Genomic DNA, 27986 nt, shown 5'->3' with positions numbered 1-27986 from the left:
GGACTATGATACAACAAACTGCTTCATGAGGTGCATGGCGGGGTGCAGAGATCCATGCACAGCCCGTGAAGAAGAGTACTCACGCTGGAGTGTGTGGGTGCTGAAAAGCTGTAACCTAGTGAGGAACTCAGAGAGAGATGACCCTTGCTTCTAGAGATGGAGAGCCTTTGCTTCCAAACTAGAACAGCTCATCCTTAAAAGACTAAACCCCATGAACTAAAATGACCCACGCTGGGCAGTTGTGGGAAGACTGCTCAGCCCGTGGGAGCGACTCACGTTGCAGCAGGTTCAGGTGGGACTGTTGCTTGTGAAAGTTAAAACCACGCTGGAAAAGTTCGCAGAGAACTATCTCCTGTGGGAAGGATCCCACGGCACAGCAGAAGAAACTCTTTTCCTTAAGCATACTGAAGAAAGACTTTTAAGAAGTGAAATACTGACCAAAACCCCATGTTCTGTTTCTTTGTGTAGTCAGTGGAAAGAGGGAGAGACTGGGAAAGAAAGATGTCCTGAAAGTTTGCTTTGGTTCTCATTACCCTTTTTAGTTTTAATTTTGTTAATAAATCTTCTTTATACTGTTTGTTTTGAACCTGTTTTGCCTTAAAGTGTTTTTTTTCTTGTTGTTTCAATAATCCTTAACTCATGAAAATGAAGTTTTAATTTTCCCTCCTCTGCTTAGCTATAGCAGAGGAAAATAAGTAGATGTTTTTTTCATGGGTGCCTGGTGCTCATCAAACCCTGACAGACAGTTGTGTCTTTGTACTTTTAACCAAGCAGGGGAAGGAGCACATCCACTCTGTCCAGCCCCTGTGCCCCCAGCATGCATGACAAACCCCAGTGGCACCCACACAGCAGCACGCAGCTGCCACCCTGCAGGGGAGGGGTCTGGGAGTGCCAACAAGTGCCAAGTTGTGTCTGTAAATGAACATTTTCACGTTGGTGGGATGCCAAGCCGAGCTCGCGGTGCAATTCAGGACCCTCCTTGCAGTGGGACAGTGACTCTGCAGTGGTTTTCCCCCCCTCTCTTCTAAGCAGGTGCATCTTCAAAGCAGAAGCAGGGATGGACCAGCTGGTGGAGGAGCAGGATCTCACAGGCATGGGTGTGCAGGACAGGCAGCAGTGCCCACCCAAGGGCACGGCCAGACCCTGCAAACCACCCCGCAGGGCAGGATGCTCCAGCAGAGACTGGCTTCGCTCAGACGCAGGATCCTCCTGAAGGCCAGCCCAGCCTCTGGCCCAGCAGAGCCAAGGGAAGGCAGGTGGGAGCTCCTGCCCCAGCCACCAACACCAGGAGACACCTGGCTGCCATGGCAGTGCCCTCCTGCCCAACACAAACCAGGAACAGAGAGGGGAGGAGGGATTTGGGTCAGTCAGAGGAGCAGTGGGATGCTCACCGCTCCTGCGGCGTTATTCCCAAGGCCAGGATGGTGGGACATGCTCAGAGCTTCCAAACGCAGCTGTCCTTGCCCACCCTGGCTCCGAGGAGCAGAGAGAGGATCGGCCCTGGCACCGACATGAGCATGAGGAGCTCAGAAAATGACTCGGTCCTCCTGTGTCCTGTCCCACCACAGGCTGCTGTTCAGGGTGCCCAAGCTGCTGTCCTCCTCCTCCTGCTCCTTAGCAAGCTCCACAAACACCTGGAAGACATGGAAAAGATCCTTGTAGGAGCTTCCTTGGTCACAAATACAACTCATGCTAACAACCTCACGAGTATTCATGTGTTGCTTCATCCCTGAGTAGCAAATTTTCAGTATTTTGAGGTTTTTCTCCTTATTCCTGCCCTCCCACCTCTTTTCTTCAAGAGCACAATAAAAAGGAAGTTCAGCACTGAAGGACATTAATTGTCAGCAGTAATTAATCCACAATAAGCAATAACAAGCCTCAGCTTCACCCTCCTTCCAGCCACAAACAGCAAACGCCCGTTCTTGGAATAAATCAGAGCAGCTTTTCCACTAATACCACACATTTGCTTTCTTCCAGTCACTGCAGTTGGCATCTTATTTTTAGAGGGGAAAACAGGAATAAAGAGGAGCTGGAGAGCTGGCAGATGTGATTCACTTCGAAAAAAGGGAATTTAGTTTCCCAAAAATGCTCCAACAGGCAACAGCAAAGCGGCCCCCATGGCCTGAGAGCAGAGCATGGGGGATGAGCTGCCTGCATAGGGTTCATCATCATGGAATGCTTTGGGTTGGAAGGGATCATAAATCCCATCCCCCCATGGGCAGGGCCACCTTCCACTATCCCAGGTGCTCCAAGCCCCGTCCAGCCTGGCCTTGGACACTTCCAGGGATCCAGGGGCAGCCACAGCTGCTCTGGAAATTCCATCCCAGCCCCTCCCCACCCTCACAGGGAGGAATTCCTTCCCAGTATCCCATCTAACCCTGCCCTCTGACACCTTCACCTGGCAGGGTTTACACCCACAAAATAGAATTTAACACACCTGTTCCAGTGTTGCTTGAGAAAAGCTGTAGTCCTCGATGTTGAAGGCGTGTTTTACTGGTGAAGGAATTGGTAAGAGCAGAGTTAGGGACACTTTACTCACTCTTGATTTCACAAGAAACAGAGTTGGGGACAACAATAAAAGAAAAATAAGTAAGTTTGGAACAGAAATGGACAAGTGACACCACATGGCAGAAGAGTCAGTTATGGGAGACAAAAGGATTTGTGTGTGTGATGTATGGCAAGTGCTTCCTTCATTACCTTCTTCCAGCTTGGAAAAAGAATGCGAAAGCGACTGTACATCTTCTTTAGGGATTTTATATGCCAAGATAGAAGCAAAGCTGGAACAAAGAGGCAAAACAAATTTAGCTTCAAGCAAAATCACTCAAAGTGAAAATATTAATACCCAGTGGAATGGATTTTAACTTATTTTCCGAAGGTTACTCCAGGCATTTTGACTGTCATGATCACACAGAAGGGTAATGATGCAGCTCCAGGTGCATCAGCTGGGACCTCCCTGAGTCTGTCGTAAGTTCATGCTCTTCCACTCAGATTCAATCATTTATATTCTGCTTGCTCATGGCAGATTTGCTGCCTGGAACTCCCAGAGTCCTGACGTTTTGCCTTTCAGCTGAACTGGGAGGTCACAGCACGTCCTGGAAGTTTGCATCACGCAGCTGTTCCTGCAACCCCCGCTGCAGCACGGGGAGCTGCTCTGCCCCCCACATCTGCTGCTGGAGAGGGAACTCCCCTCCCACCCTGCACATCCCACGTCTGAGGAAGGATCACACTTGTGATCCCTCAAGGATCACACTCCTCATGGGATGCCTGCTGTGCCCTTTGTGGAGCCTCTCCAGTCACCGAGCCAAACCCTCGGGTGCATACAGCAGAAACTCAGAGCTGTTGGTGGAACAGCAGCCAGCCCACCCTCAAACTGAGACCCCCAGAGACCTCAGGCATTTCCAGGTAAGGGCAGTGAGTCAGAGACCCGGATTTCAGCCCTTTCCCAGGGGCCCTGCCCCAGGAGGAAGCTGTCAGGCAACAGCTATGCAGAAATTCAGTTTTGCTTCCTCCACGCTGAACATCTGCACGGGCTCCCGGCCCCGCCCTGGCAGCCTGGGCTCTGCTGCCTTCCAGATCCCTTCCTCTTTTTCATTCTTCTTTTTTTTTAAGCTGTGTGTAAATATTCACATGCCCTCTCCTGTGCCAAGGAGCTGCTGTGAAATTAGAGGGTTTAATTAACATCAGTATTTTCTGGGTATCTGTCAAACCTCACCTTTCCTGGCGGTTGGCATCGGGGAAGATGTGCAAAATCTGGCTCTGCAGATACTCCACCTGCTGCACATCTGTTGTTTCCCTCAATTTCATTTCCAAGAAGTACCCTCTGCCAAACTTGCTCTTCAGGTGCTGGACAGTACCTATACACCTACGAATTACAGACAGAAAACACAGGTTGTACTCAACAACAGCCTCACCTCAAACAGACCCTTTTTGCTGTTAAGGATTAATTTCACTCCAAATTTAGGTACAAAATTCATCTGTATTTTCAGACAAATATATCTCAGGTGGCAGCTGCCTGTCCCCCTGCCCCAGGGGGGCTCTGGTGCTACCTGAGCTGCCCTGACACCAGGATGGCCACACGGTCACAGACAGCATCTGCCTCCTCCATGTAGTGCGTGGTCAGGATGGCTGCTCTCTCCTTGTTTTTAAAGGCTGCTCGGATTGCCCTCCTACAAAACACAACCAAAACCATCCCTGAATAAAAACATTTGGCAGGGAACAGAAAATCCTGGCTTCGTAGGGAAGGAGGACTGTGATGGACCCTCTATTTATGGATTACTGCTACTCCCACAGCAACAATTAACACCTGAATTTCCCAAAGATGGCTCGAATCTGTATTCCTTATGTTGTTTTAAGGATTTCTTTCAACTTTCAAGTTTTTAAATCCCAAGCTGTTCTGGGACAGGACACAGCTGCACTGCACCTGGCATGAAGGTTGGGCTGATTCTCCCCTTCTTGTGAGACCCCACCTGCAGTCCTGTGTCCAGCTCTGGGGCTCCCAACACAGGAGGAGCTGCTGGAGTGAATCCAGAGGAGGCCACGGAGATGCTCCAAGAGCTGGAGCCCCTCTGCTCTGGAGCCAGGCTGAGAGCTGGGGTTGTTCAATCAAAAGAGAAGCTTTGGGGAGACTTTAGAGGCCCTTCCAGGGCCTAAAGGGGCTCCAGGAGAGCTGGAGAGGGACGTTGGACAAGGGATGGAGGGACAGGACACAGGGAATGGCTTCCCACGTCCAGAGGGAAGGGTTAAGTGGGACAATTAAGCAGAAATTATTCTGCTTCAGTGGGAGGTGTCCCTGCCCGTGGCAGGGGGTGGAACTGGATGATCTTTATGGTCCCTTCCAACTCAGCCCACTCTGTTATTCCCTGTGTGTGGCTCTCCCTGGTGTTGGCAGGGCTAACGCACACCCCAGACCAGGCTGACTGCCTGGAGCCTGTGGCCAGCACTCACCACATGTGCTGCTTGGCTTTGGGATCCATCCCGGTGGAGGGCTCGTCCAGCAGCGTGACACGCGGGTTGCCCAGCATGCTGAGGGCAAAGCAGAGCTGGGGGAAGGCAGAGGGGCAGGGTGAGGACAGGGAGGGTGCTGGTGACCCCCAGAGTGACCCCAGAGCCCCCCATACCTTGCGTTTCAGCCCCATTCCCAACTTCTTCGTCGTTTTCTGCAGGTGGTCCTTTAAATCAAGGACACTGGTGATGCTGGGGAGGGAAGGAGCAGGTGTGAGAGGCTGGGAGGGGATGGTCTGGCTTCCCCCTCATCAGAGTATGCAAACAGCTCCTTTTGAAGAGCTCAGGTACAAGTATTTGTGTATCAAAGATAAAAAAAGCAGAGCAAAAAGCAGAATTGGAGCTTCCATACAAGACCACCTGTCCTGGAGGAGCCTGTGGTGACAACAGAAACAGCTCCAAGCCCAGGACTCCCCCTCCTTGCAGCTTCTACAAAGGTCACTGTTAGTACTTCACAACCTTAAAAAAGAACTTTAAAAAAACATATATCAGAATGAAAAATCCCAGTTGAATTTTCTGTGGATGAACCTTCATCTCCTCACCTATGAATTCACCATCGCAGAATTTCAACCAAGCTCAAAACCAAACTTAAATGGAAACAAAGATTGCATTAGGAAAGGTGAGAAGGGGAAAAAAACCCCACAAAAAAAAAAAAGCCAAAACCCCTCCAGCAATAAGCTTGAAGATAAAAAAAGCTGAGGAAACGTCAGTTAAACCACAAAGATTTCTCCAACGAACTCACTCACCGCTTGATGACTTCTTTAACATCAGCCTGGCTCATCCCCTTGATGGCACCATAAATCTCAAAGTGCTCCTGCACTGTGATATCTGGCCAGAGAGGATTCGTTTGAGGACAGTACCCCAAAAATTTCACTGAGTCATCCTCACTGCTCAGCCCCGAGGAATAATCTCCCATCAGAACCTGCAAGGAAAATGCCCAGACCTTAATCCAGAATACTGGAAATTTCCAAACTGGTTTTGCATGGTTTTAGCAAAACGGTCTCAGGAATGCTTGCAATAATAACAATAAAATTGAAATATGGATTTTTTGTGTAACTGTAGCATGGAACACACCTGTCCACTGGTTGGCTCAATCTCTCCAACAAGCATATTAATTAATGTGCTTTTCCCAGCTCCATTGGGTCCCAACAAACCCAGGATTTCTCCTGAAGAAAGACACAAACCATTGCCCACGAGGTCAGATAAATGGTTCCAAGAGCTGTTTTTATAAATAAAACAGCTCAACAGCAAGCAGCTGAACTCCAACCTTTCTTCACGCAGAGGGAAACATGTTTGGTTGCCACTTTCTTTATTTTTCTCCCCAGAAGAAATTCCTTCCTTTCATCAAACTCTTTGTGCAGGCTGCTGACCAGGATTGCTGGCATCTGGCAGGGAAGAGGGAAGTGGCTGCAGATCCCAGCAGCTCTGGGGGAGCCTCCAGATTTGGAGGTCTGGGCAGAGCCAGGCTTTACCTCCTCGCTCCTGGGGCTGCTCAGGATCTCTTTGACTCGCAGCCTCTCCGCCTTCACATCCTCATCCTCGTTCTCCTCGTGAGGGACATCTGGGAACTTCCAGCTCTTGGCTTTTGTAAAACATTTTCTGAAGGGGAGGAAAACAGCACGAGGCCTCTGCTCAGCTCTCAGCTGAGGCTGGCTCAGGGCTTTTGTGCTCAAAGCCATTTGTGTTTGCCAAGGCCAGGAGAAGCAGATTCCTGCAGCTCATCCCAGAGCAGGACGAGCTCAGGGGCTGCCACTGTGTCACCTCCCTGCTGAGCTCTTTGTGGGAGCACAGCATCCCTGGCCATGCAATGGGAATGGCAGTTCCCCTGGTTTTATACAGGGAACATCCTTATAAAATTCCTGCTTTTGCAGTGATGGAACTTAAAAGGAAATAAAGCCCCCATTTCTGCACTGCAGTGACTGAGTCTCAGAAGGGATATAATGAAAGGTGGTGTATTTCTTCCACTGCACATCCCAGTTTAACCACCACCAGCAGCACCTCCAAAACCAGTTTCTTTGGACTATGGCTTGAAAAAAGAACCAGTCAAGAAACACACCTGAAGAAGGGATCCTCTCTCACCGTCCTCCCTCCGTTCTTCAGCTCGAAGCAGCGCAGCAGGAACAGCCACACCACACACTGCAAATAGGGCTGAGGCAGACAAAAACCACCCTGGTCACCAGCCAGGCTGGGGACCCTGGGGGTGACACCACCAGAGTGATGAGGGACAAGAAGCTGCAGCTCTGCACCACCACACAAGTGCTGGTGTTGCCAAGAATATATTTAATATATCATTAAATGCTGCTCAGCGGGTCTGAGGATGCACAACCAAAGTGGGCTTAGATTTAAAAGCAATTACGTGGGGTTTTTGCACAGAGAAGGGACTGCCCCTGCTCTGGAGTTCTTGCTCCATCAGCAGGGATTCCCATAATAATCAGAATTAATACTGGCAGGGTTAATCAGGCCACAGGAGCAGCAGATGTTGAGCTGGTGGGCACAGCAGCTTTCCTGACTGCTCGTGCTGCAGGAGCTGCAGGCTCAGCATCAGAGCAAATCTTTGCTGATAAAGATGTTGGACAGAAGGGGATCCCAGCAGGAACCACAATTCCCTACAGCAAACAGGGAATTTTTCCTATTTATAAAAACAGGGAATCCAATGCTCACAGCCAGAACTGCCACCAGCAGCCGGTCCCACGGGTCGTGGTCCCAGGGGTGGGAGTATCCTCCACTCTCATTCTTGCCTTTCCACGAGACCTGGGAATTCAGGGAAAAACATGTTCAGGTGAATAATCACCCACCAGAGACTCTGAATTCGACACTGTGCTTTAATCTCTGTCGTTCAGGCTGTGGTGCTCAAGCACCTCCTGAGCTCTGCAGAGACTCTCCAAAACAAATATCAAACAACTCCATCCAAACCCTGGGGCTGCTCCTGCTTTCAAGCCACCCACTCCCAATTAACCCATGTCCCATCACTGGGCTTGCTCACTGAGGAACACGTGGTTTTCCTTGGAATATCACAGAATCATGGAATGGTTTGGGTTGGAAGAGACCTCAAAGCCCATCTCATTCCACCCCCTGTTGCTCCAATCCCCATCCAGCCTGGCCTTGGACACTTCCAGGGATCCAGGGGCAGCCACAGCTTCTCTGGGCACCCTGTGCCAGGGCCTTCCCACCCTCACAGGGAGGAATTTCTTCCCAATTTCCCATCCAACCCTGCTCTCTGTCAGCTTGAAGCCATTCCCCCTTGTCCTGTCACTCCGTGCCCTTGTTAGAAGTCCCTCTCCATCTTTCCTGTAGGCTCCGTCCACTTTGTGAAAGGAAATTTCATGGAAAACTTTCTGCTTTCCCCATTTTAAACCCAAACCACTTTGCTTAATAGGAAAAAGGTGATTTTCCCCCAAGCAGTTGTTATTCTTCATGTGTTAAATGGCTGCAGAGACACACTAATGACACACACCCAATCCCTGCTGTCTCCAAGGGTTCTGGAAAGGATCCCTGGAGTCCCCTTACCTTTATAAAACAAATCAGGCAGCCAATAAGGGGATAAATAGGAATGAAGATGGAGAAGACATAATGCAGGACGGTGGTGACCAGGTAAAGGTCCAGGAAAAAGGCAACTTCAGCGACAACTGTGCAGAGCAAGGCTGTCTGTACCAAAGAAAAGGGGAAAAAAAAGTCCATTTTCATCCACTTCAGACTCTCTGAGCGTAAGTTATCTAATATAAAGCACTTTAAATAAAGCTTTCATCACTCAGGGTATGGCAGAGAGGGAGACACTGGTAAATGTTTCCCATTTCCTGTGCATTAAGGACAGACAGTTCAAGAAAGTAACTGGGAAGCTGCTGTGGCCTTGGAGATCATCAGTCTTCCCACTTATCCCAGCTCCAGGCCAAGTCACTCACCACTGAAAATATAAATGACCAAAATTCCTTTGTGTTCTGGACTTTTCTGAAGGTGAAGGAGACCACGTAGGTGAAGAGCACGACTGAGGGGACGTAACCAATCAGGCAGAAAATCTGCAGGGACAGGAAAGGTTTCTCAGGAAATGTGCAGCAGGAATTTTTTTGCATAAGGATCAACTGGAATTGCCTCAGTGTGATACAGAACTCTGGGTTCACCTTTGTCACTTCATTTGATGTATTTTGCTGCCTTGGTGCATAGAGCATGTATTATTAAAGACACAAATTAAAGAATGTGTGGAGAGGAAAAAACTCCCTCCCTCAGTTCCCTTTAAACTCTTTCCCTTTTTTTTAATAACATAGGCTTCCATAAATGCTGACCTCAAGATTCTGGCAAATACTAGGAATTCCACCACAGCATTTTTTGTAGAAATTCAAACAAGGGGAGAAAACCAGCCCTGCAGCCACATCCCAAACCTGATTAACTCTGGAAAAGCAGCTGGGAAAAGCTGATTCCTCTCAATTCCAGCCAAGATCACAGGGAAGCCCACTCTGAATATCAAAGACATCAAGTCTTGTGGTCTCCTCCATTTAATCCCCATCTGCAATTCACTGCAGAGAGGGGCTGAGCTCAAAGTCACTGTGCCCTTGTCATTAGCAGCAAACAGAGCAATTATCAATCACAGCACAGAGCACAAAGCAGGCTGAGACAGCACAAAGAAAGGAGCATTTCCTTGGAAAATCCTGGTGGTTTAAATCGCAGAATTAACAAGGCTGGAAAAGACTTTTGCGATCAAATCCAGGCTGTGACCAAGCAGACCACGGCACCACGGGCCACGTCCAGTCCTTCCTTAAACACCTGCAGGGACAGAGACTCCAGCACCTCCCTGGGCAGCCCCTTCCAGTCCCAACCACCATTTCTGTGAAGAAATTCCTCCTGTGTCCAACCTCCCCTGGTGCTGCTTTATTTTATTCCAGTCCCGAATGAAACTCTCAACTCTGAGCCACTTTCCCCATGAAAAACATTCTGTCCTTGTGCCAGCAGCGTTTTCCCTGTGTATCCATTGGGAAAATCCTGCTTAATCAAGTAAGGAAAATAAAACACTCGTGGAAAACAAGGTAACCCTGCTTTCACCCCACCCCATGCTCACCACAGCCAGGAACTTGCCCACGTAGAAATAAACGCCGTAGTGGAAGGCGAAGAGGCTGCCGATCATCAGGATGAGGATGAAGAAGAACAGAGGGAGATCCACCAGAGCCTGGCCAGTCCAGTAAGCTGAGGGATAGAGCCCTGAAATCTTCAGCTGGGTGTAGGCCTTGATCTGCAACAGGGGAAGAAAGCACAGCGCTAATCACGTGTTAATTAAAATTAACGTTACGTGAATCCGCCCCGGTGTCACGCAGCCATTGCCAAGCTGAGCTTTGCACAGAAAACCTTTTCTCAAATCTGCCCCACCCCAGTGCCACCCATGCTGCCTCTCATGGCACTGTTCTAAACCCCTCTTTGGATCTTCCCCCACATCCCAGGATTTTTAACTTCCCATGCATCTCTGCATGGACGCCTGGGCGTTACCTTGTGGTTTTCTGCATTGTCCATGGCAAAGTAGGGCGGCATTCCAGTGATGATGATCCCCAGTAACACAGCTTCAAAATAGATCTCCAGTCTGAAAATTGTGTCTGGAAGATCCTGGGATACAAATCAGATTTATTCAGTGCCAGAATGTGACCAAAAAAATACTACATTAGGAGTTGGAACATGGCTGTGAATGCTAAAATAAAACGTCTGTGGATGTCAAGATCATCTGAGCAGGAAGAAAAACACCTATGGAAGTTTGGGAGTATTTATATGAGGAATAAATAGTAATTAATGAACTTTCAGAGCACTCATTTCCTGCAGCAGGTCCTCTCCTCTCCCAAAGGCCCCTCCAGCTCTGCACAGACCAAGAACTGCAGGTAACCCCCAACAAACTCATAATGAATTCACAGGATCATGGATTGGTTTAGGTTGGAAAGAACCATAGGGATCATCTCGTTCCAGTCCCCAGCTCCTTCCACTAGACTGGGTTGCTCCAAGCCCCACCCAACCTTTAATTCCTGAAACATCCTCTTTCCAAGCCCCTTTTTCCTCCCCTTCCACAACCTGCAGAGCAAAATTCCAGCACCTTTCATGTCCTCTTAAATCCTGCAGACAGCCCCAAACAGCTTTCCCCTTGGTTTGTGGGGCGTTTCTTCACTCCCCCTTTCACCCAGGGATGCTTTGCCCCCTCCTCTGTGTTTTAGGGTGACTTTCTGGGAGCTGCTCACCTGAATGAAGGGGTTGCTCCAGATCTGGATGCTCTCAGTCACATTTAAACTGCGCAGGAGGAGGTTGCTGACAATGTTCATCAAAACTGGCAGGGAATGCACCATGGTGCTGTTGATTATCATGTTGAAAACATAATTCTAGGAAGAAAAATATGTGCTGTATTAATCCTTCTGCACGAAGGGCAATTCCCTGGGAGGGAATGAATTAAACCTGAACATTGGGATAAATCTTTGCATAATCAAGAGCTTTGCAGGAAGCTCTGGGCTGCTCAGGGTGCCTATAACACCCAGCCTGATTCAGGAAAACAGGCAGGCTCTCAGAGAAGAAATTATTGGGAATGAATTCCCAGCATGATTCATGGAGCAGTGACGCTCTGACAAACGGCACTCCAGACAATTACAGTCTGGAAAACAAACACACGAGGAGCTGCTCTGGGATGATCCTGCTAATAGATTTAAATGCAGACAGGCAAAGATGTGCAGGAGCTGGGGGCTGCACTGTCACACCAATGGGAGCAGTGTCAGGGAATAAAAACGGGAACAAGAGCCAGAGCTGGCACATTGCAGAGCAGCTCCTTTGCTGGGGATTAAATATGATCCCGAAGTTCAGATCTCCCTGTTATTATGAACACGTACAGCCCAAGAAACTGATTTTTCTTTCCACATGAGAGCACCATGGAATTACACTTGTGTCAAACTGTGTAATTCAGTCAGTACAAGTGAAAAATGTAAGCATAAAAAATTCCTCTGCCAGGTCTCCTGCGAATTAGAACTTTTCTCCTGGTTTTCTGTGTCCTTGTGGGGAAGAAGGGGGATGGAAGTTCGACTGGCCTACTGCAATTATAATTATGGAAGAACATTTATTTTGCTAATATTTCCATTTTGTCCCCTTGGCAGCCTCCTGTATAAGCAATATATATATGACATTATTTGATTCCATGACTCCAGAGATGCTTTTCAGGTAAGAATTTCACAAGCCAGCCCCACCAGCTGCCCTTTGGGCACAGCCCAGCCAGTCTCAGCCTTACCTGCCTGGACTCAAGGACAAACACGTTCAGAGCTGCACTGTGAGGTGCCACTGAGACATAATCACTGTCATTGAACATCTCCCAGAGGATGTTCATGCTCCCCAGGGAGTGCACAATGTCACTGATATCCGATTCTGGGGACAGAAAACAACACGGAGTCATTCAAGCTGGAAAAGAACTTCAGGATCATCAAGTCCAGCCATTCCCCCAGCATTGCCCACCCCTAACCTGAGTCCCTGAGATGTCCCACATCTCCTTGTCTTTTAAATCCCTCCTCATCACCAGCCTGGAGTATTTTACACAAAATTATTGGTGCACTGACAGCTCAAACAGATGCTGGTTTCTACTGCCTGGGTAACTGCTGGGCGCTTTTAAAACATCCTCAGCTGAACCAAAAAGGAATTTCCCCAGATGTTTTACAGCAGGATTTTAATGCTGATGTATCTCAGTGTTTCTGGCCAGTTCTTTCACCTGGATCATCCTGACACAGCAAGAACAAGGTCATGGGCATGGGAGGAGGAGGAGGAAGATCTCCAAACCAAGCCCCATGGCACAAACTGACTTTACCATCCCTGGGCACTTGGAAACTCTTCATCTGGGTTAATTTCAAGGAAAAAGTTCATTCCCAACCTCAAAAATTGGGAGAAGGAGAGAAGTGAAGACAGGAGCTGCTGCCCTACCTGTGGAGTTCTGCAGCAGGAGCCGACTTCTGTACTTGTGATAGCTCTCTCCAGGCTTCAGCAAGTACAAATCTGGGGAGAGTTTGATAGCAGCTACAGCATTTTTGATGATGTGGTGTATGAAAAACAACAAAATCTGAACTACAAGGAAAATGAGGAAAAGCAACAACCTGAAAGAAATAAAAGTTTGTGGTTTGTTACAATTCAGTGAAAGCCAACCCAGTTTTATGTGCATGCTATTAAAACAACATCTCCCTCACCCCCCAAAAACCAGTAATTCAGCACAAATTACAGCTCCACACTTGCTGTTTTTTAAATGTAACAATGGGGAAAAATTAAGGACAAGATGTGCTTTCTCTGGTGCCATTCAGAGAGGTTTTGAGCCTTCCACACAACTAAGAAGCCCCAGCACTCACATAACTCTGACACATTTGTTCTCCCGTTTCAGACTGAGGAAGTGCACTTTGGCTATGGTGGAAACCTGCTTCTTCCACAGGGCTGAGTTGCTCATGGCTGGTGCCTTGGCCTCTGACAGCATCAGCAGGCTCTGCTCCATGTCATCCAGGGATTTCGTATCCATCTCGTCCTGCACTTGCTGGGAGTGGAACACGCTGTAATCTGAAACAGGGCAGAGAAAAGCCCATGGAACTGATGCTCTGACACAGCAGGGGGCTGGAAATGGGAGAGGAGGTGGAGGAGCCAGGGGCCAGAGACTCCTTGCCCTTCCTCTTGCAGAAGTCACCTCACCTCACCCATCCCATCCTCAATCCCATCCCATCCAAGTCTCCCAACCTAACCCCAAGGTCACTGACACTGAGCCAGCCCAACCACATAAATGGCAGATACTTAAAGCAGATGATTCAAATCCTTGCCACCAAAAAGGTGTAGATTTGCCCCAGTTTCATACCCTTGGCCTGTGTGTGCACCTGCATTACCCAGCACCAGCAAATTCAGCTGTTAAATCCTCTTAAACCCACACAGAAACTCTGTGGAGCAGGGCAGTCAGTCCAATTAGGGAGTACTTTCCATACCAGTATACCCTGTATACACTACAGAGTACATATATTTACTAATACTAATAATTCTGGATCACACAGAAAGCTCCAGAATGATTCAACCAGCTCAAACCATTCAAAACTGCCATCAAAAAAAACAACTGACTCATTCTGGAGCAATATTAAGCAGTCCCAACTTTTCATTTGGACTGGAAGTTAATTCAAAGTGAGACAAGCTGAGCTGTTCCAGCCCTAAGTGCAGCTACTGTTCACACAAAAGGCTGAAAATTAATTTTATGCTGCACATTTATAATTTCTTGAAAGCAAACTCCATTAGGAAAATAAAAGGCATTTTAAAAGGCAAGTGAGCTGTAAAGCCAAGGAGTCAGATGTGAGCACGCTGGATGAAAGATTAATAAGTAAAAAGCTTTTCCCCTGGATGCTCCCAGAATCACCCCCCACCCAATTCACTGCCTTTTCCTGGTTTTCCTGCTGAATATTCCAACAGCCTGGAATGCTGTGAGGACCAAAGGATCAACAGATGCTGGAGCAGCACACTGTGAGGGACATTTTTCTTGTTCTCTCCTTCTGGCAGTGACAATTCCACACTAATTGAGACTAAACCAAACCTGAGGAGAGCCAAGGGCACAGCCCTGCTCCTTCCCACCTGCTTGATCAATCTCTGCCTCGACCTCCAGCTTCAGGTAAACGTCCTCCAGCGTGGTCATGGACACACCATAGGTGATGACCCCCAGGTGGGAATGGGTGTCCAGGTCAGAGAACAAGCCTAGGGACAGATGGACACGTGCAGCTCTGACACTGTGCTCCAGCACCTGCCAAGAACACTTCAAGCACATCAGGCACATCTCTAAACCCTCCTGCTTGGTGGGTAAAGCAGAAAAGTGGGAATAGCAAATAAATCAGAAGGCACATGTCATGGTTTGAGAACCAAGGTGGGATAAGCTCCTTTTAGCACTAAATTTCAGTCTCTGTGGTCAGGAAATGTGGCAGCTTTTGCTGAAGTTGTGGTGCTTCTAAAAACTATCTCAGCATCCTAAAGCTCCTGCACTTAAAGTTGCCTCAGGGCAGGTTCAAGGTTCCCTCTCCTGGAAAAATCATACCCAGGACAGCTCGTCCTACCTAAATCCCTGCCCAGGCACAAAAGATCTTACAAATAAAACCACTGAGTCATTTTATATCTAAAAACATAATGTATTTTTATATACCTATTACAAAAAATTTCCAGATTTGTAAAGCCAGGTTAACCAGACAGGAGATCCTGGACAGGGCACAGAGCTTGAAGACCAACGTGAGGCTCAGAGTGGGAGAACTTAACAGCACCTTGGGATGAAAAATGCTACTGGGTTTTTGTCAATCCTATGAAACAAGGACTTAAAATGAGAAGCTTCAGAGCCACAGTGAGGCTGCAGGGAAATTTAAATGTATAAAATGGGAAGAGCAGTTGGATTTTTGACAATACTCCTCAAATCCCCACAATTTCTCCTGCCCCAGCTGCCAAGGTGTATTCTCAGCCCCAGGTTCTCCCTGCAATAGTTTGGGGAAATTGATTGCATCTCAGCCTGTTTGCAGAAGTGCACCCAGTGGCTGCTGAAGGCAAAGCTCATAAATCATTAACTCCAATGCAGTGGGGGAAAAAAACATTTATGGAATATCAGCTGCATGTTCCCATCAACACAGACCCTCCCTTGGCTTCCCACACAGTGCAAAGGATGCAGGGTTTATTCCATTTATTTCTGGGAGATGAGCAAGGAGCCCTGCCCAGCACTGCTCAGATAATTGCTGCCATCTAGTGAAATCCTCCCATCTGCTCCCTGCTCCTGCTCACCACGGAATTTCAAGGCAGTGACACGATGCTCTTTGCAGTTCCCAATGAGAGCTGTCAATTTTTGTAAGGTTTTTGTAGGATTTTTGTAGGATTTTTGTAGGATTTGGGACTTTCCTGCTTCCTGCTGCAGGCCAGCCCTGCTCTTTGGAACCCTCTGCAATAGGATGATGATTCTGCAGGACCAGGGGGTGCTTGGGTGGAAGGGTTTCCTCACCACAGAGGCATCTCCCCAGCCCTTCCTGTTGGGTATCCACATCCCTCTGACACCTCAGCCCCTTGAAGGAGATGACAAAGTCCTGACTCAGAAAAACCTCCCTGACTCCCTGTCAGCCAAATAATAATAAATATAAACCAGAAATGCACAATTTATCAAGACCATCAGGCTCCAGCCACGCTCAATAAACTTCCCCTCCACAGTCACTGATCCCTGCAACACAAAACCCCATCAATACCTGCAAACTTGTCCACGTCCTTGAGAGGGAGGGTGTACACGAGCTGCTCATCGTTCTCCTGGATCAGGCTGGCTGCAGGGATGTGCTGCCTGATCAGCGAGGTGGTGGCCTCTGTGTTGCAGTAGGCATCGATGTGCATGCTAAAAAACCACCAGGAATTGGGGTTTAAAGCTTGGCTTGCTCCTGACACTGTGCCAGCACAGCACCAAACATTCAGGTGTACCATTCAGGAGGATAAAAGGATCTTTTTGGGGGGTGCTTTCTTGTAGACTCCAACAGAAAACAATAAAAACAAAGATACAGGATGGCATCTAAGAGGTACAAAATTGGGCACAGAATTACCTCAGGCGGTAGCCAATGCCCCACTTGCTCTTCAGGAAGAGAGAAGACCCCAGGCATTTCAGCATCCCTTGGGAAATCACAGCTTTACGATCTGGAAAGGAAAGTCAGGAAGGCCCCTCTGAAGCAGAAGATCGACAATTTCCTCCCAAATCCAACTCTGGATTCCACACAGGTTGTACCCCATGGCTGGGGAACGAAGCTGGGGTGGCAGCAGGACTCACCAGCCAGGATGTCAGCCTCGTCCATGAAGTGGGTGCTGAACACAGTCACACGGTTGGCTTTCCTGTTCCTCAGCAGGTTCCAGACGATGTGGCGGGAGCAGGGATCCATCCCCGCCGTGGGCTCGTCCAGCAGCAAAACCTGGGGGCAAAACTCAGAGGGATTTCCAAGCCACAGCCCCTGACCTCAGCAATCCCTCCCCAGCACACCCAGAAGAGTTTGTTGAAGCCTTAGGTACTCCTCCAAAATGGGAAACATCCCAGACTAACAAGGCAGCTTTTGTCACTGTGCTTTGAAGAAACCCATCTCCTGTTGTGACAAATGGAAAAATTCCATAATAAATTAATGCCACAGCCTGTTCTATTCCGGCTCCAATACAATTATGTAGTAGAAGCACAACTTAGACATGGATCCTTTCTACTGAGGGGTGGTTAAATGCACACACCTGCTTTTGAAGTGCCCAGGAACTGTCACACACATCATTTTGAACCACAGATCTCAAAGCAGTCCCCATTCCCACAGAAATTACAGAGCTCTAACACAAAAGAGCTCTCTGGCTCTGCTCCTGCTCCCAGTTCCTGGATGGCTTTGGAAGGAAAAACATCCAACAGTTTCCCTGTTGGGGGATAAATGTCACCAGCCAGAAATCACACAAAACTTGCCACACTGTTTTTTTGCCAAAGAGATCAACTCCAAAGCTTCTGCCATTACCTGGGCCTCAGGTATAAAGGCTGAGCCATTGAAATTACTGCAATTAAACCATAAACAAAGAAAAAAAGGTGCTCAAAGGAACAATTTCTGCATTTTACACATTAGTTGGTTTTGACAAGAGACACCCAGCCTTCCATGGATCAGCAACAACAAGCTGGGAATAAGTCCATCCCTCTCACCTTGGGGTTCCCAAGAACAGCAACTCCCACTGACAGCCTCCTCTTCTGCCCCCCACTTAATTTTTTGGCTTGATTGTCCCTGATGGGCTGCATCTCCAAATCCAGCAACACCTTCTGCACCTTGAAAACACAAGAAACACATTTATTGTTTAAAAAAAAAAGACCTATCAATTTTTTAAACCAGATTGTTAACAATTAACATTCAAATGAACTGCTGCCGGTTCCCAGTGTGTTCTGTATCTGAACTGCACAACCTACACACGAAGTTTAATGGTGTCTATAATTGGACCCAAATGCCAGATTTAAAACATTTCATGAGCATTTTAATCTCAGGAAAAATGAAAAGTTTATCCTTGTCTAAACATCTTCCTGCACCTCTTTGTCCACTGTACCATAAAGCAGATATTTCCCTGTAAAAGGAAAACCCCTTGAGGATATTTTGATTTACTGGTTAAAAATGTACATGTAAGACAACACCTGCACCCAGGTGAGTTACCTCTTGTATCAAATCATTCTGAGGGATGCCCTTAATGGCAGCAAAGATGGAGAGGTTCTCCTCCACGGTTAAAATGTCAAAGTGGATGTCGGCCTGGGGGCACACCCCCGCGATCTGCCGCACCTCCAGCATCTCGTCGATCTCGGACACTTTGTGCCCATAGACTGAGACAAACCCTAAAAAAATGAACACAAAAATCACAAAATGGTTTGGGTTGGAGTGGACCTTAAAGCTCATCTCATTCCAGCCCCCTGCCATGGGCTGGGAACTCTCCACTGGAAGGAGCGCTCAGCAGAGAGGGTTTTACAGCCCAGCGCGGACAGGAACTGCAAGCAGGCTCCTTCGGACTTTATCCAAAGATATGTTGGTGAATCCTAAAATAACCATCAGGGTTATCAGCCTTGGTTTTACAGCAGGGCACCCCCAGGCCTGCACTCACCATCTGTGGGGGGGCACAGCCCGCAGAGGATGTTCATCAGCGTTGTCTTCCCCGTGCCGCTGTGGCCCAGCAGCGCCGTGATCTGACCCTCGTAGATGTCAAAGGACAGATCTGCTCCCAGGGCACAGCGAGAGGAGGTGTCAGGGGCTGGATCCCAGCTCCCTGAGCCAGCTCCTGCCCCAGGGGTCCATCACATGCTCTTATGTGGGGTATCCATTCACACTCTGCCCCTGGGGGACACCTCACCCCATGGCCGGGCTGGGACGGTCCCGCACCCACTGTGGGGTGGCCACGTTTCAAAGCCACCCAGGGAAAGGAGGTGAAAACATCAGGGAGGTGGGGCAGGGGAGATTAAATCACTACATGGGAAGAGGAGGAATTGGGGGTGATGCCAGCAGGCTTTTCTTAGTGATGGAGGGCTCATTTTTGGGGTGGCCTACTGTTGTGACACCACTACTGTGAGACAGGACACACACAAGCATGCCTGGCATTCATGCTCCAGGGCCCCACCCCTCCAAAAGAAAACAAAACCAGCCAGAACTGAAACAGAAAAGATCACTCAGCAACTCAGCTACTGCTGCTCTGCATCCAACAAGCAGCTAAAAAGCTGAAATGCTCTTACTTCTGAGAGCCTCCACAGTTTCCCCCTTTTTCCTGAATGTTTTCTGAACACAGCTGATTCTGAAAGAAGACACATCATTGCATAAAATATTTCAGGACCTTTACATTCCATTTTGAGTCATCAACACCCAGCAACAATCACAACAACCTGTGGCAGATGCCCAAAGAGACCTGGGTGGTGTGGACAACACAAGACTCGTGCTGGTCACTAATCTCTAATATTTGAGAGCAGTGGAACCAACCAGGAGTGAAGATGCAGAGTTCCCCATCTCCCATGAGGACACACCACTGGAAAATGATGGAAACAAGGGCTGAAAGGAAAACATTGAGAAACCCCAAAAAGCACAGGACAGCCCAGATGCAAGACAAGAGGTGGCCCAAAGCACGGGATAGCAGGTGACAGCGTGGACATTATTTCTTTTCTTTCACCCTCTTGTATGTGGCCACTGAGTAAAACCACCATGAAATTCCTCTCTGGCCTAGGAGAGCACCACAGCCTTCCCACAAACCCAGAATTCCGCTTTTTCCCCTCAAATGGGCGTTACCAGGAACTGAACCCTCCCAGCAGAGCCGGCGTTCCAACATCTGCAACCGCTTACAGCACCCGTGGCCTCAGCGAGAAGCTGAGGGAATGGAAAAGCAGCAGGGCTGGAGAGGGCTCCAACAGGGGAGCACAACCCACAAAGCAACCCTGTCCCTGAGCCTGGTGGTTTATCCTTGGATGCATGTCCCTGAGGATGGGGATTCACTGTGCAGGGCTCTCTGCAATGCACACCACACGCCGTTTGAATCCGAGGAGCGGAAAGCCAAGAGTGATTTTCAAACTGCACTAAAATCCAGGTGACCTGCTCATCCTCAGGCAGGACAGGGACTGTACCTGATGGCTTCTTTTCCCTGGAATTCCGAAGGCACAGGCTCCACAATCTCACTGAAGCTCAAGCTGCCGTTGACGCTGCTCTCGTACAGCTCCTTGTAGTTTTTCCGGTGCTTTGACCAAAACGAGGGTTTCATGAAGAAAAAGGGCGTGCGGCGCAGGCCAAACTCCCCTGGGTGACAGGACAAAAGGAATTCCTGAGCAGCAACCACAAATATCCCTCAGCTTTGGGCTTCCAGCTCCTCCTGTAGCCAGCCCACACCTCTGTTCCTGAGCGATTTCCTCAGCCAAGTTTCCATTTAAGCCACGACTCCCTGTCCGCACTGCTGGCAGGCTCCACTTTTGCTGAGTACTTAAATAAAAGTGCAAATCTCCTCCTATTCAAGAGAAATCCCCAGTGCTGAAAGAGCACTGACTTGAACATGGGAGAGAGAAAAGAGAGGGGCTGGAGGTGAACAGAGCTGAGGGGCTTAAATAGGCTTTAATTGCAAAATTAACAACTTTATTCTGTGTTTCGTGTTCAACTACTTCTGTCACAGGGACAGATCTGGAAGAGGCAGAGCAGTCTTTGATTTCCAACCCTCTAAGAGGAAATTGTAAAGGCTGATGTTTTAGTTAACTCAGGAAGGAAGTTTTTCCTCTAGAAAGAGGGGAAAATTAAGCTTTTTAAGGCCACGGCAAAACCCCTCCTGACACATCACAGTTTTAACAGAATATAAATTATTTCAGCTGAAAGTGTAAAAATCTATGTGCAAACAGCATCACCTCCTTTCTCCACAGAATTTAGGTGAGAGATGCCACCAGCCTGGGGGGCTCAGGACTTTAGGATGATCCTCCCACAGCCCAGTTTTTGTCAGGAACATACCTGGGATAACCTGGTCAAGGTAGACAGCTACAAGCAGGTAAAAGATGCTGTCCAGCACCAAGAGAATCAGAGAGATGCAGAGCGGGTAAGGACCATCATTGATGTTTGCAAATGTTGCCCCATCCTCATAATCCTCCAGATGCATGACCTGCAGGGAGAGAGGGAGATGTCACACACCAGCAAGACACAACAAAAACCTGGCACAGTGCAAAACCTGGCAAAAAACCCTCAAAGTAATGAGAAAGTGACTGAGATCACACAGGACACAAAGAATAACAGCTCCTTTACAGTGCTGGATGTTCAACTGCCAAGAACAAAGGCGTTTTCCCCACCATCACCAGCTTATTAAAAATAAAATAACTATTTAAAAACCCCATTGAGGTCTGTTTGCAAGTGATCCACAGCAAACAAGCACAGCGAGGCTGCTGCAGGTGGGGATTTACCTGTGCAACACCAATCAAGAAGCTGCACTGGCACAAAGGGCTGAGGATCCACACGAAAGATTTGGGGAAATCCTCCAGCAGGACAATGTTGAGGCCCACAAAGCCAAAAACCAGAGTTGCCAGGAACTCCACTATCCCCACGTGCTTGGACTTCTTAAACAGAGGTGTCAGCATCAGGGCAAAGAAAACCTGAGGGCAGAGGGGGAAAAAACAGGAAGGTACTGTAGTAGCAGTAGTAGTAGTAGTAATAATATTAATAATAACATTAATAATAACATTAATAATAATAATAATAATAATAATAATAATAATAATAATAATAATAACAACATAGAAATGGTATAGAAAAACTAAGGGAAAATACCATACTATTTTCTGATAATCATATAATTTCTGATTCTCTGATAATCATATAATTTTCCTGCTACAGTCACTCCAGCATTCACCCACACAGAATCCATGGAATCATTTCCTGTTGGGAAAGACTTTCAAGTTCCAGTCCTGCTGTTCCTCTTCTGAACTCAGACAGGCAACTGGCTATATAAATATATTTATCATATATTTTTGTATCATTCTTTGACCTTTAATTAGGGTTTTAGCATTACACTCTGTAGCAACAGGAAATGCTTTGAAGAGGACCTGGACTGCAGAATGGCTCTGTGCAGGGTTCAGAACTCAAAACCTGGTGAGTATAAACTCAGATATTTCAGGAAGGAAAGGCATTTTTCATAGTGATGGGTGACACCTGAACAACATCCTAACAACAGAGGAGAAAGGGATGGGACAGCTCAGATTCCCAGCACTGCTCAATCCTACAGAAGCAACGTTGGCCCCAAATCCTTCGGCAGAGAGAACAAGATCAGGTGGGAAGGGAATAAAACCCCCATGGGATGGCTGAACTGCACAGGGCCAGGAATACTTACTGAGGAGACTCCATACAGGAAGAAAAGGAGGAATATGACCAAGTCACTGCTCTGGGGGAAGAGGGACGAGGCCGTGGCGATCAGCGCCATGAGAATGGACATGACAAAAATCAGGCCCACGTAGAGCAGCACCCAGGACAGCCTAGGGAGGAAAAAGGGGGAAAAACAGGAAAAGGAATGAATCCCCAGCCACACAAACAGCAAACCCCAGCAGTCTTTAATATTCCAGACACTGCACCAAAGGCCAAGCGTGCCACAAAACAAGAGCCCCCCCAATAAAAGCTGTTGTGAACATCCCTGGGACTGTTCTCAGCACACATCGACTCCCAGGACAGCCAGAGATGCACAAGCAGGTGATTCACCTTTTTGTTTTTTAAACTTGCATAATTAATTCCCTAGGGTAGGCAAAGGAGGGTAACAGAGTCATAGGTTTCAATAATTCAAGAAATTCTGTTTAAAATTTAATACAGCCATCATTCAGGACACTGGGCAGGGCAACAAAATCTTCCTCTTCTGAAAAACAGAGCTGCGAGTCTGTGAGCAGCTCTGACCTCAGCAAACAGGGGTGGTTTGTGTACAGGTAGCAAAAAATGACACATTTCCTGTGAAATGAGTAAAAAAAAAAATCATTCCAACCACCCCAGGTGGCTGTTTCAGTGCAGATGTGAAAACCCTGCAGGAAAGGGCAAAGCAAAACCTGGTTTTATCTCTTGAACTCTCAATGATTTCAAATTAACACATCATTTGAGAGAAAAATAAAATATTCTATTGCCCAGGACAATTTTTCATCAGGGTGAGGAAACAATTGAAAACCTGTTGCTGAAACTGATCTGGCACATTAAAATTATAGAGTTGGGTTCACTTAATTACGTGCCAGGCTGCAGGTTACCTGTTGAGCTTCTAGGAAAGGAGGTAGGGAGCCAGAAATATTTAAAAACCTCCATAAAAATCTCACACATGATGAGGCTTAATCCCTCTAAGCCTGGCATAGCTATACATGAATAAATGCAGCAGGATCTCTTATTAAAATATTCATATTTTCATGATACTTCAAGTGTCTCTCTGTTTGATTTTACAGAATATCTCAGCTTTTGGTTGTTTTCAGTTAAATATTGAAAACAATTTAAGAACTGACAGGTGGGATTAAAGAGGTTTCCTAGAAATAATTTTTTTTAGTATTTCTTTACATATACTTTCTTTCTTTTTCCTTTTATAAACAACAGGTTACACCAAACACTCACATACCAGAAGGCAGTGTCATGGAGTCCCAAAATTTTCAAGAACTCCTTCAGCTTCCTCTCCTTTTCTGCCACGATGTGAATTGCCAGATAATACCCAAAGGGGGAGAAGGCAATCACCAAGTAAATTAAAATGATTGCACGAGGGAAATTATCAATTTCCACCACAGCAGCCTCTCCCATAACCATGGCTCTGGTCAGCTGCAGCTGCTCCCAAACTGAGTGATTTGTCTTCAGCTGAAAGGAAGAGGAGGAAGAGTTTTTTTTCACATTTTTCCTAATTTTTCAGCCCCATCCCAACCACTGTCTCCACCCCTGCTGGCACGGGGAGATCTGGAGACCCCAAAACCTTCCTGACCCCAAATCCCAGGCCAAAAGCAGGGAAACTGGAAAACATCCAAATGCCTGCAGATAAAATTAGCAAATGTGAAATTTCTGTCACTTAAAAAGATGGAATTTGCTGTCACCACGAGCAGGATGAGGGGAGGGAAATCGGGGAAAAATTGCTGAGCAACACCGACACCAAAACAAGGCAAATCCTGCAGCCCCTGTTTGGAGTGGCATTTTGGGGTGAGCTCTGTGGAGCCTTTGTGCTCTGAGGAGCGTTGTGGGGCATTTTCAGGCTCATCTGGATGAAAATGGAGTCAAACATCCTCATTATCCAACCCCACAGGATTGGGGAAATCCTCAACGAAACAGTCCTGGACAAAACACAGCCAAACCCACCCGGAGACTTCTGCCTTCTCATCAGATCCCAGGTGAGTTCTGGCACAGCATTTCCCAGGATAAACAGGCAGATTAAGCAGCCAGAGCCCGGGCAGCCCCTGGATCTGCCCTTCCTTGGGGTGAGGATGGGATTGGATGGGGTTTTCCCAGCAGTACCTGGATGATGGCGGTGTCGATGCAGGCCTGCAGCGCCGTGAACCCTGAGCTCCAGTAGGTCACTGACTCGCAGCTCTTCCGCAGGCTGGAGCACGTGGCTGAGGGAAAAGCAGGGAATGAACATCCTTAGGATCCCTTCCAACCCAGGCCATTCCAGGATTCCACGTTAAAATCCCAAAAACCAGAGTTCCAGCTGCTCTGTTCCCAGGCCATCCCTCACACTGCTGCAAACCACCCCCACAAAGCAATACATGCAACACCAGGCCAAAAAAAAAGAAAAATATGGAATGATTTCCAGCTTATTCCCTTGCAGGGCACGCAGATTTACCTCTGGATTCCGTATAGATGGAGGACATGGCGATGGAGTCGTGGAACCTCAGCTGGTAGGACATGGAGTCCTTGAACACCACCCCCACGAAGTTGGAGGGTTTGAGAAAGCTCGCCTCTTCCAGCTCCTCCTCACTCAAATACTCCTCAGTGATCAGGCCTGGGAGATGTTAATTAAGAAATTATCCAGTTTTTATTTATTCCCTGGCACAGCAGGGAATAAAAACGTGCAACACTTTGAAAGAAGCATCAAGTAAGTCATTAGTGACTTCTTGGGGTTTGGAGACCCTTCCAACCCAAACCATTCCACGATTCTTTGATATCTATAATTATTTTTGTCACAGGGAGGGAAATATTCTGGTGAGCAGACACTGCAGGGGTTCAGCTCAGCACTGCAGGGTGAGTAATGCACATTTACCCCAGAATTTTTCCTTTTCCCCCCCATTTTTTGCTGCTCCTGCAGTTTCTGTGCCCCAATCCTTTGCTGGCTGCCCCAGGGTTTATTCCCAGCAGTTGCCAGGAAAGGCAGATCGATGGTGCAGATGGATAAATCCATCAAAACGTGGTATTTCTGTCACTGAGCTCGGCAGCACATGGGAAGAGAAGAAAGAGGAGCTGTTTGCTCAAAGGATCTGAGGAATGTGCAGATGTGGGGCTGGGCTGTGGCTCCAAGGTGATTTTGAGGGATGAAAAGCTTAAAGAAAAGAATCAAAGACCCCAAACTAAAAAAAGAAACAGAGCAGGTTTAGAGAAATAAGTTCTTATTAAGTGTGAGGTGTGCAGGAGAGCACTGGAGAAAAAGAAGGAAAAAAATAAGGAAAAAAAAAAGGGAAAAACCATAACAAAAGGGGAAAAAAAACCCCAAACAAATGGGGAAAAACTCCAAACAAATGAGGAAAAAATGCAAACAAATGAGAAAAAAAACCCAAACAAATGGGAAAAAAACCCCCAGACGAATGGAAAAAAATAAACAGAAAAACAGAAAAAACAAACAAGGAAAAAACCCAAACAAATGGAAAAAAAAACCCCAGTAAGTGGGAAAAAACAAACAAATATGCAAAAAACAAACAGAAGAAAAAACCAGGAAAAACCAAAGAGGGGAAAAAAACCCCAAACAGGGAAAAAAGAAACCCCAAACAAACATGAGAAAAAAAAACCTGGGAAGAAAAAAAAAGAAAATTTATTTTAAAAGAAGAGGTGACAAAGTGTTAATGGGAATTAGCATTTAAAATAAATTAAAAATGCTGCTGTGATAGTGACACCAAGATAGAAAACAACCTCCAACCTCCCCTGAGTTTGCCCCAGGATGTCACAGGACAGGGATCAATCAGCCCCAGAGCTGCTTTTTGTCTTGTGGCCTCCTCAGGAACGGAAATCACTTTGAAATGCCAGTGCCAGAATTATTTTATGTCAGGAAAAAATCCCCAAAACCAGCAAAAAAACCCCAACGCCTTCACAGTCCCTCCTCTGGAAAATAAAGACTTTTCCTATTGGCAGCACCCTTGAGCTCCCCCTTCAAACACAAGCTACAGCAAGAGATATGAGGGGAAAACCACAAGATTTAGGGTCGGAATACCATCCTCAAAGTTATCAAAAGCCACTTTCTTCATGATTTCCCGAGCCATGGGTGTGGGTGGCGTGTACCCGATGACAAAGTTCACCAGCACCGAGGTGTGCAGCAGGCCCAGGTCGGTGTTGGCCACCTCATCGTATTTCCTGTGAGGGTGCATCATGCTCATCAGGATCAGCCAGAACAGGAAAAACAGCGGGAAAAGCACCTCCTGCAGCAAAAGGAAAATTGGAATATTTCGAAGCACAGCCATAGAAACAAAACATTCCTGCAGCTTGTCCTGAGCGCAGCTCAAAGGAGGGGCTGAGTGCAGGGTCTGGGCTGCAAAACTGCCGGGAAGTTTTCAGTGCTGCAGCGGTTCTGATGCCAAATCCTTGCCTGGTGCTGCAGCAGGGTTTCAATCCCAGGCATTAGTAACTCAAGAAGCCATTTGAAGGCCCAAAGGGATCATTCCACAAGCTTTAAACATCTGCAAATTCCTGCTCGAAACAAAAGCTGTGAGCCACTGAAGGAGCCCAGCCAAGCACTGCAAGGTCTCTTCCTCCCCTCAAAATTCATCTTAAAGTGTCATCAAATCATTTATACCCCGGGCTGAACTGGTAGAAAAGATAAAAATATCTTTTGGGGAGGTCTGACCTTGCTTTTCTGTGTGGTTACAGCTGTAAAAGCTTTTAAAAGTGCACTGAGCTGGCAATATTCAAGGATATTTTAAATAATATATTATTATTTATATTATATGATATATGTGTATAATATATACTACAATGTATATAAAATATTAATGACTCCATCAACTAATATTTACTAATAAATTAATATACTCTGTAGATGTATTCTTATACATACATATAATTTAATATTCAAGGCTATTTTCTGGATAAAGCCTTACATATTAGAACACTTTTTTAACCAAAGTGCTACAAAACACCTTCTGAAAAAGCCTATTTCACCCCAAAACTCAGAGCAGATCATGAAGCTTCATAAACATCATAATAAAACCGAGTTTTGCCTCTGATTTGGGAGTTATTTAAACACAGGATAACCGTGGATGTGCTGGAAGCAGGAGCCAAGGACTCATCCCTTACCTGGACACTGCTTTTCTTAGTCCTGCACTTAATAAGACAATTCTTGAACAAGAGAGCTCGGGTTTGCCTCCACACACCTGCTTCTCTTGGAGCAGCCGGTGCCATTTTTCAGGACTGGTGTGAGAAAAAAATATAAACCTTTATTAAATGACAAAATAATTTCCAAAGCCAAAGCCAGGCGGTTGCAGCATTTGGTGTCTCCTATTTTTATATTTTCACAAGAATTTTTCATTTTCAGTTTTTCATCTTTTAATGCCTTCTCATACACGTTATGTGCCTGTCACATGGAGAAATTGGCAGTGCCCACTTGGAATGAGAGAAATGGGGAATCCAGCTGGGAATCTGGGCAGAAGGTGCCTCAGGACGCCATCCCTCCACCCAAAGGCAGCACCAGCTCTAGGCCAACTCACTAGACCTGACTTAAGCTGGGCTTATTTTTCTCCATGTAAATCCCAATCCCAAACACCTCTCTGGGAGCACGACTCCAGCATCCACGGCAGGAGCTGAGGGCAGGCAGCCAGAGCAGGGAGAGCAGTGCCAGCTGCCCCCGGGCTGTGCAATTGGGCGTGA

General features: G+C 47.2%; 1 protein-coding gene across 1 annotated transcript; it reads right to left on the bottom strand.

Annotated features, from left to right (window-relative positions):
• Window positions 1-28: 28 nt before the first annotated feature.
• Window positions 29-27521, bottom strand: ABCA5 (ATP binding cassette subfamily A member 5). Its single transcript, XM_069032266.1, has 38 exons — window positions 27417-27521; window positions 26338-26542; window positions 24763-24921; window positions 24435-24532; window positions 23560-23789; window positions 22315-22456; window positions 21392-21580; window positions 20949-21096; window positions 20087-20255; window positions 19211-19269; window positions 18589-18699; window positions 18150-18325; window positions 17654-17773; window positions 16766-16904; window positions 16545-16635; window positions 16203-16342; window positions 14572-14691; window positions 13326-13527; window positions 12910-13079; window positions 12230-12363; window positions 11202-11339; window positions 10471-10584; window positions 10049-10219; window positions 8901-9014; window positions 8509-8646; window positions 7663-7752; window positions 7058-7149; window positions 6474-6600; window positions 6269-6386; window positions 6076-6167; window positions 5748-5923; window positions 5118-5193; window positions 4945-5039; window positions 4047-4166; window positions 3713-3862; window positions 2698-2777; window positions 2438-2493; window positions 29-1634 (listed from the first exon to the last, which is right to left on the bottom strand). Exons 1-38 carry the CDS (start codon window positions 27519-27521, stop codon window positions 1527-1529), a joined length of 4962 nt encoding a protein of 1653 aa, XP_068888367.1. The 3' UTR covers window positions 29-1526.
• Window positions 27522-27986: the final 465 nt, after the last annotated feature.

This window comes from Aphelocoma coerulescens, chromosome 18, assembly GCF_041296385.1.
Source record: "Aphelocoma coerulescens isolate FSJ_1873_10779 chromosome 18, UR_Acoe_1.0, whole genome shotgun sequence".
NCBI lineage: Eukaryota > Metazoa > Chordata > Aves > Passeriformes > Corvidae > Aphelocoma > Aphelocoma coerulescens.
Note: the sequence above shows the minus strand (reverse complement) of the source record. Positions and strands in the feature narration are given on the sequence as shown.